Source organism: Bos taurus, chromosome 17 (assembly GCF_002263795.3).
Source record: "Bos taurus isolate L1 Dominette 01449 registration number 42190680 breed Hereford chromosome 17, ARS-UCD2.0, whole genome shotgun sequence".
Taxonomy (NCBI): Eukaryota; Metazoa; Chordata; class Mammalia; order Artiodactyla; family Bovidae; genus Bos; species Bos taurus.
The window spans coordinates 48,076,519-48,087,555 of record NC_037344.1 but is presented as its reverse complement, the minus strand read 5'-3'; the positions used below and the strand labels follow the sequence as shown (position 1 = coordinate 48,087,555).

Below are 11,037 nucleotides of genomic sequence, written 5' to 3'. Positions count from 1 at the left end.
AGAGGAATCTGAAAATCAACCTTTAAAAAATTATTTATTTGGCTACATGAGGTCTTAGTTGCAGCACTTGGGATCTTCACTCTGGCAGGCACACTTCTCTCTAGTTGAGGTGCAAGAGTTCAGTAGTTGTGGCATACAGGTTTAGTGGCCCTGCGACACGTGGGATCTTAGTTCCCCGAGCAGATGCCGACCCCAAGTCCCCTGCACTGGAAGGCGGATTCCTAACCATGGGGCCACGAGGAAATTCCCTGAAAAATCAACCTTAAAAAAACAACAACAAGAAACCCAGCCCACAGTCACCGTGGGCATATACATCCTTCAGGAAATTGACCTCTGAACGTACAAGAGCGATCTAAAGAAATGACAGAGCCCGTTCGTTCCCTCCCTCCAGCCCAAAGGGAGGCTGGGATACACGCTTGCCTGCCGTGGTTCTCACTTACCGCCATCAGTCAGCAGGCTTTTAGCAGAGAATTGCATGTGTGATTGATTTGCAAATCCTTTCAGGTCCTGAAGGAGAGATGCTTAGTACACAATGTACTTTGTCATCGTGTGTCAACATCGCCTCGATGCGGAGAGCGGCATTACACGATGTAAGCGTGTAATTGGATTGTTGCTGGGATCTTTCCATCTGCATTTTCATTTACCCAAAGCTGCAGCTTTGGAGGGTCATTTGCTGAGGATGCCAGCCACTGGGGCGGGGAAGGGGGTGGTGTGAGTGCGTAGAAAGACAAAGGACAGCCATAAGCCACAGAAGGCAAACTTTATATTTACAGTCGGTAAGTTTATAAATATATATTACATTCTTATAATCTACAATACATTCTGCACACAGACGGATTGGAGAGGGGGCATCGACAGCGGTATGAAAACGAGGGAAAGGCTGAAAGGAACAGGAGTGGGTTACTGAAAGCAAAGGATTATCATTGAAAAAAGGGTGACCGTTTAGTCACCCAGCCAGACAATGTAAGTCAACTTGGGGACAGGAGCAGGTGGCTGATGGCTCCTGGACTCTCAGTGTTAGGGCAAATGGACAGCACCTTAGTTTTAGAGAGAGTGCTGAGGTTGAGAGGATGAACTGGTGGAATTACACACTTGATCTCAGGAGAATTCAATTATATGCACAGAGAGAGACTGAGACACAGAGAGAGAGGAAACAGAGAGATAGGTTCAGAGAGACGTAGAGACAGAGAGACAGAGAAAGAGAAATTGACTTTAGAACCCAATGCTCGAATAACCCAGCTCTCTGTCCCATAGGCAGGTACCATGGGTCCCTCTATCCCTCCAAGGTGAAGAAGCAGCAGCCTCATGTTCTCCCCACATGTGAGGGGGGCCAGATTTCCTGCCCAACCCTCGTCACACACACTGAATCTCAACTCTCCTCACCCTGTACCCCTCTATGGGCATGCCCAGATTTATCTCAGCAGCCTTGGACAGCAGACCAGATGGGACTGTTGCAAGACCCATCACAGACCATCCCTCCCTTCTTTCCAGAAAAGCCAGGAGAATGAGCATCCTTGGGTGTTGTATTCCTTGTGAGCACTGCTGACCCCCAAAGACTAGCCTTTTCAAAGCAAGACACGTGTGAAGTTGGCCCCATGGGGCTTCAGTGTAGACTGATTGACACAGAGGCCACGGTGGAAGAGACTCAGCAAACAGTGACACGGCTCCCCACTGCCCAGGAGTGATTAATGACTTTTGCAAAGGTGGCAATGCAAGGAAGGGTACAAATGTGAACAGAGTAAATTTGCTTAAAAAAGAAAAAAAAAAAAGCCTGGTTCTTTGAACCTGATTGAAACTCTATGCCCAGGATCCCTAGTTTACCAATAATGGGATGCTCCGAATGGCTCAGAGGGTTTAGTTTCCTGGGTGTTTGTTCTTGACATCTAGTTACAAAGGTATTGGTGACCTGTTTGCCCTCTTGTTCCCTTTCAACCCCTTGTCAACGATTGCCTTGGTTTGTCAATAACCCGGGTTTACCCTGACCCAGCCTGTGGGAGATAATTGGAAATCATACTTCCCAAGAGCTGACTCTAGGCGGCGCTAGACTCCGCTTCTGCTCAGGCTCACAGCCAGGTGAGTTTCCATGACGCACTTCCTCCCATCCAGCCCGCCCAACCTGAGTCTCCTTTTTTTCCTGTGGTCCGCAACATTGAATATTGCAGCCATGTGGCTTTGGCTGTATCCAAATTGCTTCGATTAAAGAAAGAGAGATGGCAAGTGAGGGACAGTTTTTTCCTGGAGGCTGTCGGAAGCTCAGTGACTCAGAACTCATTTTTCTTCCAAGTTGAAAAAAAATCTCGCCATGAGTGATAAACCTCTTTTCATCGACTGAGACATCGGACCCTGGAATGTGGACATTGATTCCAACTCGGGGCCTCCCTGGGGGAGCCAGGGTCGTTTTCTGGGGCTCTGTGGATAGTGTCAGCCTGATCGTGTCCCTTTTTTTTTTTTGCCACGCCTGGAGGCATGGGGGACCTTAGTTTCCTGACCAGGGATCAAACCCACGCCCCCTACAGTGGAAGTGTTGAGTCCTAAACCATTGGACTGCCATGGAAGTCCCCCTTGTCTTTTCATTCCCCCCACTGCGGTCCCCGTTGCCCCGAATCCCCAAGTTAAAGGCCGAAAGGTGAGTGAGAACCAATGTCTGCGAATGCCCAGTTTACACATCTTCACGTAATCCTTCCCTGTAGCCATGTGACTCTTGGCCTCCCCCAGGGTCCAGATCCTGGCCGACCCAGTTCACGGTATCCTCCCTGCTGGCCGCTAGGGAGTTCACAGCAGGGCATCCATCCTCTGGAGAGAGGGTGGCGAAAGTGGTGAATTTGACTCTTTTCCTTTTTGAGGTAGGGGACGTTGGGGGCTCGCTTTTCTGATCTTTCCCGTCCATGAGGGTGGGTCCTGAAGATCTGAACAGCTGCCCGTTGATGCTCTTTTGGGAGTCTGTGCAGAGCAGATACTTACTCTCTTCGAAATCCATGCCCCTGTCGATGGCGGTGATCTGCTCCTCTTGGGAGGAGGCAAAGTGGAGCTGGTTCTCCAGCAGTTCCGTCCGGTGGCTCAGGCCGACCCAGTCGTGGGAGTGAGTCATCCCTTCCTGTTCTTCGAAGGGGACCTGTTTGTGCCTGTACTTTAATGCAAAGGTCACGCAATTGATGAGGAAGACCAAAATGGCCAGGCAGAAGACCCCCAGCAGGGCATACATTCCGATCTCCAGGTCGCTCAGCCCTTTGGAGGACTGGGGGTCGTTCTCCTCTGTCTCCCCATGGCTTCTGGGCAGGTCCACCTGGGCTGGGAAGCTGGTGAGGTCGATGGAGATGGTCTGCAAATGGCTGCCATCATCCAGAAGGCTTTCCTGGCCCCTGTTCTTCTGGAAGGTGGACCTCTCCGTTGTGGAGCCCCTGCCTTCCATGAGGCCCATGGAGGAACTGCTGTAGTACTCTCCCTCCTGACTCCCCCATTCCTGCAAGGGCTTTTTGGGTCTTCTGTCACTGATGTTATTATCCAGGCGACCTCCTGCCCCTGTGTGTCTGCTGTCACTGGTATTGGGGGTGGCATCGTTTTGGCCAAACTTCACTTTGATATTGGCTGTCCCCACAGCCAGCACGCTCTTCCGCTTGGATTTCTGGCACGATTCGCAAATGACCATTTCGACCTTCACCAGGGCCCCCTGTCCTTCAGCTTCAGCGGCAATTATAGGCCACTTGAATTTGGGGTCTTGGTGGATGGAGACCACCTTCTCATCCAGGGATGTGGCCATCAGGGAGAAGTCTTTTGCATCGTAAATATCCAAGGGGGTGACGGAGCCATCACTGAATTGGACCCAGCAACTGATGGCTGCTTCCTGTTGAAAAGAATAAGTAAGCTCATCAAAGATGGACAGAGAGGGGGAAGGGGAGGGTGGAACAAACTGAAAGAGTAGTGTTCACATATACACACTACCACATGTAAGACAGACAGCTGCTGGGAAGCTGCTATATAGCACAGGGAGCTCAGCTCGGGGCTCTGTGATGACCTAAAGGGACGGGATGGAGTGGGGAGGGGCGGGGGGGCAGTCCCAGAGGGAGGGAATATATGTATACTTATAGCTGATTCATGTAGTTGTACAGCAGAAACTAACACAACATTAACATTGTAAAGCAATTATACTCCAATTAAAAACTAAGGTAAAAAAACTGGGTCCCAAAGCTCATTGCACACAAAGACACTCTGTAGCAAAGAGAATGTTACAAGAACAAAGGGAAACCTGTTACACAGTATAGAAGTAAGAAGCACAAAAGGTATAAAATAGAATGAATTCTTGTAAAGACAAGAGAAGCTAAAGAAAACCCACAACAGTAAAATGACAACCACGAAACACGACCAGGAATAAACACCTCCTAATAAGATTTGCTTTCTTTCCCGAGGTGTTGAAAGAAAGATTTTTTTTTCCCCCTTCGCTGGAAGATCTACTTCTGCACAATAATAGATTGCATGTCAAAGGAGATTTACTGGCTAGTGGGTCATTCACAAGTGTTACACATTTAAATGAAACATATTTATTACATTACTTTTAAGCTGCTTTAATACCCAGTCTCTGAACATTACTCACAACACAGATGAAAGCCCCTGATCTACACAAGGGCGCCTCAGAGGTCTGGCTTTAGGCTTTAGTTGTTTCGGGTCCTGCCACACAAGCATCTAAGGATAGGCTTGTATTGGCTTGCAGACACAGTCCCGGCTTGGAGGTGAGGGGTAATGCTCTCCAGGCAGGGAGAGGGGTTGGGGTGAAGATTAAAGTTAGGAAGCTCTCTATTGGGAGAATTTTTGTACTCCCATCCATCCTCCAACCCACCCATTGGGGGAAACTGGGAGACCAAAGAGTAGCCAGGGCCAAGGTTTGTGTATATCTCAATTTCTTTTCTTTTTACTTTGTTGCTTTAGATCTGATTTCCTAGGGACTAGTCTGACCAGGGAGATCATAAGAGATGAGATAATCTCCAGGCCTTCCAATTCAGTGAAGATGTCATTGGCCTTGACAGCGAACTGGCAGGCCCGTTGCTCCCGCTTCCTCCTGTCTCCTGGAGAAGCTGCTGCATCCCAAGCCCAGAGGGGTGCTCAGCCCCAAGAGGCTTATGCCCCTGCCCACCTGGCCATAGCTGACCTAACCCGGAGAATGGCTGGTCAGAGCCATTCATCTCAGCAGCTCTGAGCCGGCCAGCATCTCCCCCTCCAGTTTGAAATAAGAAAGACAGGACTGAAGCACTTAGCTGTGGGCAGATGAGTGGGAGCTTGTATGAAACTGGGGAATGAAGCCTCACTTTGGAGCAACTACAATGGATCGAGTACAAACAAATGTCTGGGCTCAGCATTTATCTAATGAGATAATGGATATGAGAAAAACTGCTGAACCCGTTTCACCAAGTTCTTATAGCTGGGCTTCCCTGGTGGCTCAGACCGTGGAGGATATGTCTGCAATGAGGAAGACATGGGTTCGATCCCTGGGTCGGGAAGATCCCCTGGAGAAGGGAATGGCTACCTACTCTAGTGTTCTTGCCTGAAGAATTCCATGGACAGAGGAGCCTGGCAGGTTATACAGTCCATGGAGTTGCAAAGAATCAGACACGACTGAGCGACTAACACTTTCACAAAAGCCTTGCTAACCTTGTAGTAAATCCAGTGTTATTTCAACTTGCTTGAGTGGATTTCTCTTTCTTGAAACCAAGGCACCCCAAACCACAACAGATTAAGTTTTACTGGTGGTATCTGGTCTTTGGAAGTGAGAAGGAAGCTTCTCACATGAGACTGGGGGCTTCTGCTCCTGCTTCCACTCAGTCGGTAAATCCTGACCTTGTTAGACATTGGTTTGGACTGGCTGCTGGGTGGAAAACACCACCAGGAGCCAGTGCAAAAGCCACTGGGCATAACCCTGGTTTACAGGGTCAATTTTTCTTTTAAGCTGTGCCAGCTCTTAGTTGGGGCATGTGAACTTCTTAGTTGTAGCATGTGGGATCTAGTTCCCTGACCAGAGGTCAAACCCCGCCCCCTGCACTGGGAGCACAAAATCTTAGCCACTGGATCACTAGGAAAGTCCTCTACTAGGGTCTTCTGATTGGCCATGAAATCACAGCAGGAAAGTCAAATGCACACTGGATTTCTTGAAACTGAAATGTCAGAGCCAAGTTGTAGGCAGAGGCCAAGCTCCACCCAAACCAAGCACAGACCAAACCTCAGGGTCACATGGCTTGCTCTGCTTGTGGGGAATGGATCAGCTCTGTGGCCTTATTCTAACTGTGTCTTATTGCTTCCTTAACTCCTCACTGGCCGTCATCTGATTGGATCGCCCCAGGAAGACAGGAAGAAGCCTCAGGTTATTTCTCCTTTGCTACCTGGAATTTGTGTCCTGGCTGGCATTGTGCTCTGAGAAGAGGGAGGTTTGCCTTTGGCAAGAATTCATATCTGTTTCTGAGCTCACCCACTTTCGAGTGCTTTGTAGTCCAAAGCCTTGCACACAGAGACCAGAGTGAAAGGGCAAGCAATTAGCTAACGCCTGATGGAGGAGCATTCAGTGATGGATATGGGCTGGGGAAACTGCAAGACTGACTCTGTGCTTCCAGGGGAAGGTCTGGCTTAGCCCACCTCCCTGCCCGAACGTAGTCACAGCCTCAGTGGATGCACAAGGGGGCTCAAGTCGTAACGCACCTGCTGAGCATAGAGCTGCTGGGAAAAGGGCTCTTGATTGACAAGGCAAATTGCCTGAAAACTCCCCACAAGGACTGGAGGCCTTCCAGCATCCCCTCGGGAGGACGGTCTGTCTCATGGGGCACAGAGAATCAGCAGCCTGAGACCATCATCCTTGGGTGTTTGGTAAACAAGGCTCCTGAGACTCACAATCCAGGTTCTCTCTAAGAAATAATGTTTCTCCACCTCTGATGAGGGAGAAGATCAGATAACATTTTCAAGTGCCCTGTTTGTTTGGAAACTGTGGCATCAACACACAAACATGCGCTGCACAATACACACAACATGTGCACAACATACAGAAAACACAGCCAGCACACACACCCATTCTATTAGCACATGCTGTTTTCCAGTAAAGAGAAAGAACTCCACGTACAACGTAACCAGTAGTTTGTTACTTCTGCTCGGAGCTAAACAATAAATGTGGAAGCAACTCCTCCATTCTCCTTCTGAGCCCCCAGACCTGTGGCCCCATCATAGAGGGGCAGGGACTTTACAGGAGTTTGGACACCTCCTTAGGGTCTGTTCCTGCCCTTGCCTTCACCCCACTGCTCGGGGAGGTCAGTGGGGTGAAGAGCCAGGACCATCATGATGTGGAGAAACAGCAAACACGATGTCCAGTGGGATGTAGAGCCTGCATTGAGCCCCTGGATTCTGCCTAGAATCTATCATGCATGGCAACCTTGTTGTTCAGCATCTCCATTTAGGGGGTAGGAAGCCTGAGGCTGAGCAGTCACTCCTTCACAAACCCTTTTCAAGACTAACAAGGACCTATTGTACAGCACAAGGAGCCCTACTCAGCACTCTGTAGTGACCTATATGGGGAAAGAATCTAAACTAAAGAAAAGAGTAGGTATATGTATATGTATAGCTGATCGACTCTTCTGTACACCTGAAACTAACACAACACTGCAAATCAACTATAGTCCAATAAAATTAAAAACAAAATAACAACAACTGAGAAACACCCAATGTGCAAGCCCACTCTTTTTGTGGGACTCCCCCCCAAACTGGTGACTCCACCAGATGGGCAACCTCACCTGCTGCGTGACCTCAGCTGGTGTGTGACCTCACTTGATGTGTGTGTGTGACCTGCTGAGGGCAGGACCCCACTCAATGAATAAACCCACTGGTGTGTGACCCAAGCCCGCCATGCGGCTCCGAGACACATAGGGTTTCTCCCTGGTGTGTGACCCTCCCAGTCACGTGACCTCCCTGATAGGTGACCCCTCCCCATGGTGTGCTGTTCCCACTCCCACACCTGTTTAGGCCTTTGCAGAAGTTCTTGAGCCACCGCAGTGGCGAAGATGGCTCTGTTGCTCCCTGGGCTGAGTTGCAGGGAGAGGGACAGTCCCGTCACCAGCTGGACCCCAAGGTCTGTGATTGTCACCTTCTCGTCCAGCACGGTGACCGTCTTTTCAGCCAAGATAGCGTCTGACAGAGGCGACAGGATCTGAAAGGCAGAAATGACATAGCTCTCTGTGGTTTCAGAAAGCCCCCCCTTTGGTGTAAAGGATGCTCCATGCGGGGGAGGGAGAGAGATAGACAGATGAGTGGGTCAACTGCAGGAATTTAGATCTTTTTTAAAAAATTTATTTATTTATTTTAATTGGCGGTTAATTACTTTACAATATTGTAGTGATTTTTGCCATACATAGACATGAATCAGCCATGGGTGTACATGTGTTCCCCATCCTGAACCTCCCTCCCACCTCCATTCCCATCCCACCCCTCAGGGTCATCCCAGTGCACCAGCCCTGAGCATCCTGTCTCATGCATCAAACCTGGACTGGCGATCTATTTCACATATGGTAATATACATGTTTCAGTGCTATTCTCTCAAATCATCCCACCCTCGCCCTCTCCCACAGAGTCCAAAAATCTGTTCTTTACATCTGTGTCTCTTTTGCTGTCTCGCATATAGGGTCATCATTACCCTCTTTCTAAATTCCATATATATGCATTAATATACTGTATTGGTGTTTTTTTTTTCTGACTTACTTCACTCTGTATAATAGGCTCCAGTTTCATCCACCTCATTAGAGCTGATTCAAATGCATTCTTTTTAATAGCTGAGTAATAAGGAATTTAGATCTTTTGAGCAAAAGTCAGCTGTGAAGATTGTAAGCGCTTGTCTATGGGGCAGGTATGTTTTGTCTGATGTAGTACTTTAAAATGGGATGAATGGCCATCCTTAAAAAATAGAGGATTTCATATTAACGATAGCTTTCTAGCTTTTCTGGAAAACTGGCAATATCTCTCCATGCTGGGCTCCCATTTGCCCTTTGGCAGTTTTTGGAGAGGAATAGCAGCCTCTTCATCACACTCCTCACCACTCCGTATTGTGCTCCTCGCATTTAGGTTCCAAATCAGTCATTGTCTCTCATCTGACACCCATCCTGACTTTCTCACTGACGGCTCCTTCTCAGCTTTCAGAGAGCATTGGAACATGTGACTCCTGGGTCCCAATTCAAAGCAATCTATTTTCCTCCTTGATAAAATGATCTCTTTTATTTTCACTATTTTTTTCCAGTGGCAGAAGTACTTTATTAAATTATATCATTTGCAAGTGGTTTCATAAGAATATCTAAAAGGAAAGTTATAAAACATTCTCAAAAAATATAGGGTTAACAGCAAAATTACATTTTCTTGATCATATAAATAAAAACATTTTGTTTCAATAGGCTGTCTGAATATTTTATAATATATGCCCCAACTGACAGCTGCAATAAATCTATTTTAATGAGAAGTCCCATGGTTAATTAAGTCATTTGTTAATAACGGGTTCAAAAATGATCTCTTTTAAATTCAAGCCCATTTCCCAGAGTGATTTAAATTTTCCACAATCCAATATAGTTTCACTTATAAGTCTTTGCAATGCCCAAATACTTTAGAAACCTCACTTGTTGCTTAAGAGGATGATCGCCTCTCCTACAAATGGGGCAGCCACTGAGGAATATTATTTGGTCTCAGACAGGAGGAAAATGACTAAACCCGAGTGGCCCTCGAGAACCATGTCTTGTGAAAGGGTTTGCTTCAAAACTCCCATTCTGCGCACTGGTCTACCCCATCCATTCCCAGCAGGAGGTGCTCACAAGACTGGTGGAGTCACAATTACTGTGTTCCTTCCTTCCGCACATTTCTGGAATGTGTGGGAGCTGTGGCCTGGTGAATGCAGCTGAGCATCACGGCAGGATGCAAAGCTTTCAGGTGACAAGGGTCAGTGAGGTAGATTGACAGAGCGAGAAGCTGCTGGCCACGCCCCAAATTCTAATGAGGTTAGTTCATCTCGAGGGCTTTTCAAATTTTGTTTTTAATTTAAAAATTAAAAATTTGTATTTTATATTGGGGTAGAGTTGATTTACAATGTTGTGTTAGTTTCAGGTGTACAACAAAGTGATTCAGTTATACATACACATATATCTATTCTTTTTCAGATTCTTTTCCCACATAGGTTCTTACAGAGTATTTAGTAGAGGTCCCTGTGCTGTACAGTAGGTCTTTGCTGATTGTCTATTTTATATATGTAGTGTGCATATTTTAACCTCAGATTCCTAATTTATTCCTCCATCTACCTTTCCCCTTTAATAACCATAAGTTTGTTTTCTATGTCTGTGAGGCTGTTTCTGTTCTGTAAATAAGTTCATTTGTATCATTTTTTTAGATGTACAAATGAACTTAATATCATATGATATTTGTCCTTCTCTGACTGGCTTACTCCATTTACTATGCTAATTGTTGTTGCAACTGGCATGATTTTGTTCTTTTTAATGTCTGAGTAATATTCCAGTATATATGTGTGTGTATGTGTATATATATACATCTTCTTTATCCATTCTTCTGTTGATGGACACCTGGGTTGCTTCCATATCTTGGCTATGTAAATAGTGCTGCTATGAACACTGGGATGCATGTATCTTTTCGAATTAGAGTTTTTGTCTTTTCCAGATATATGCCCAGAAGTACAATTGCTGGATCGTATATATAGTGGTTCTATTTCTAGAGCTTTTGTCCCAAGATGGTAATGTCCACTGTGTCTTACAGACAAGTAATGTCTTGAAGTTTCAGACATGATTCAACCCAAGAAGTCAGGCCAGTGTTGCTCAAATGAAAGGAATATGTGAGGAATTTAAAGACTTGTAACATTATTATACCATTCATGTTATTTACTTGACAGTTCCTTTCAACCTACTCACTCTGAAAATGGGCATTGTCAAATAGTTACCTCATGATCCAGGGATAGCACTCCTGGGCAAACATCTAGAGAAAACTCTAATTTGAAAAAATAAATATACCTCTATGTTCATTGCTGCACTATTT

The 11,037-nt window shown here is 46.6% G+C and overlaps 1 protein-coding gene across 2 annotated transcripts in view; it reads right to left on the bottom strand.

Annotated features, from left to right (window-relative positions):
- Positions 1–743: 743 nt before the first annotated feature.
- Positions 744–11,037, bottom strand: part of TMEM132D (transmembrane protein 132D) — an 893,199-nt gene continuing 882,905 nt past the window's right edge. For both annotated transcript variants that reach the window (XM_002694460.6, XM_059876309.1), the window contains exons 8-9: positions 7,979–8,170; positions 744–3,841 (exon numbers count right to left, since the gene is read on the bottom strand). In XM_002694460.6, the coding sequence (XP_002694506.1) occupies positions 2,660–3,841; positions 7,979–8,170 (1,374 nt within the window). In that variant the 3' untranslated portion in view covers positions 744–2,659. The remainder of the gene's footprint in view (positions 3,842–7,978; positions 8,171–11,037) is intronic.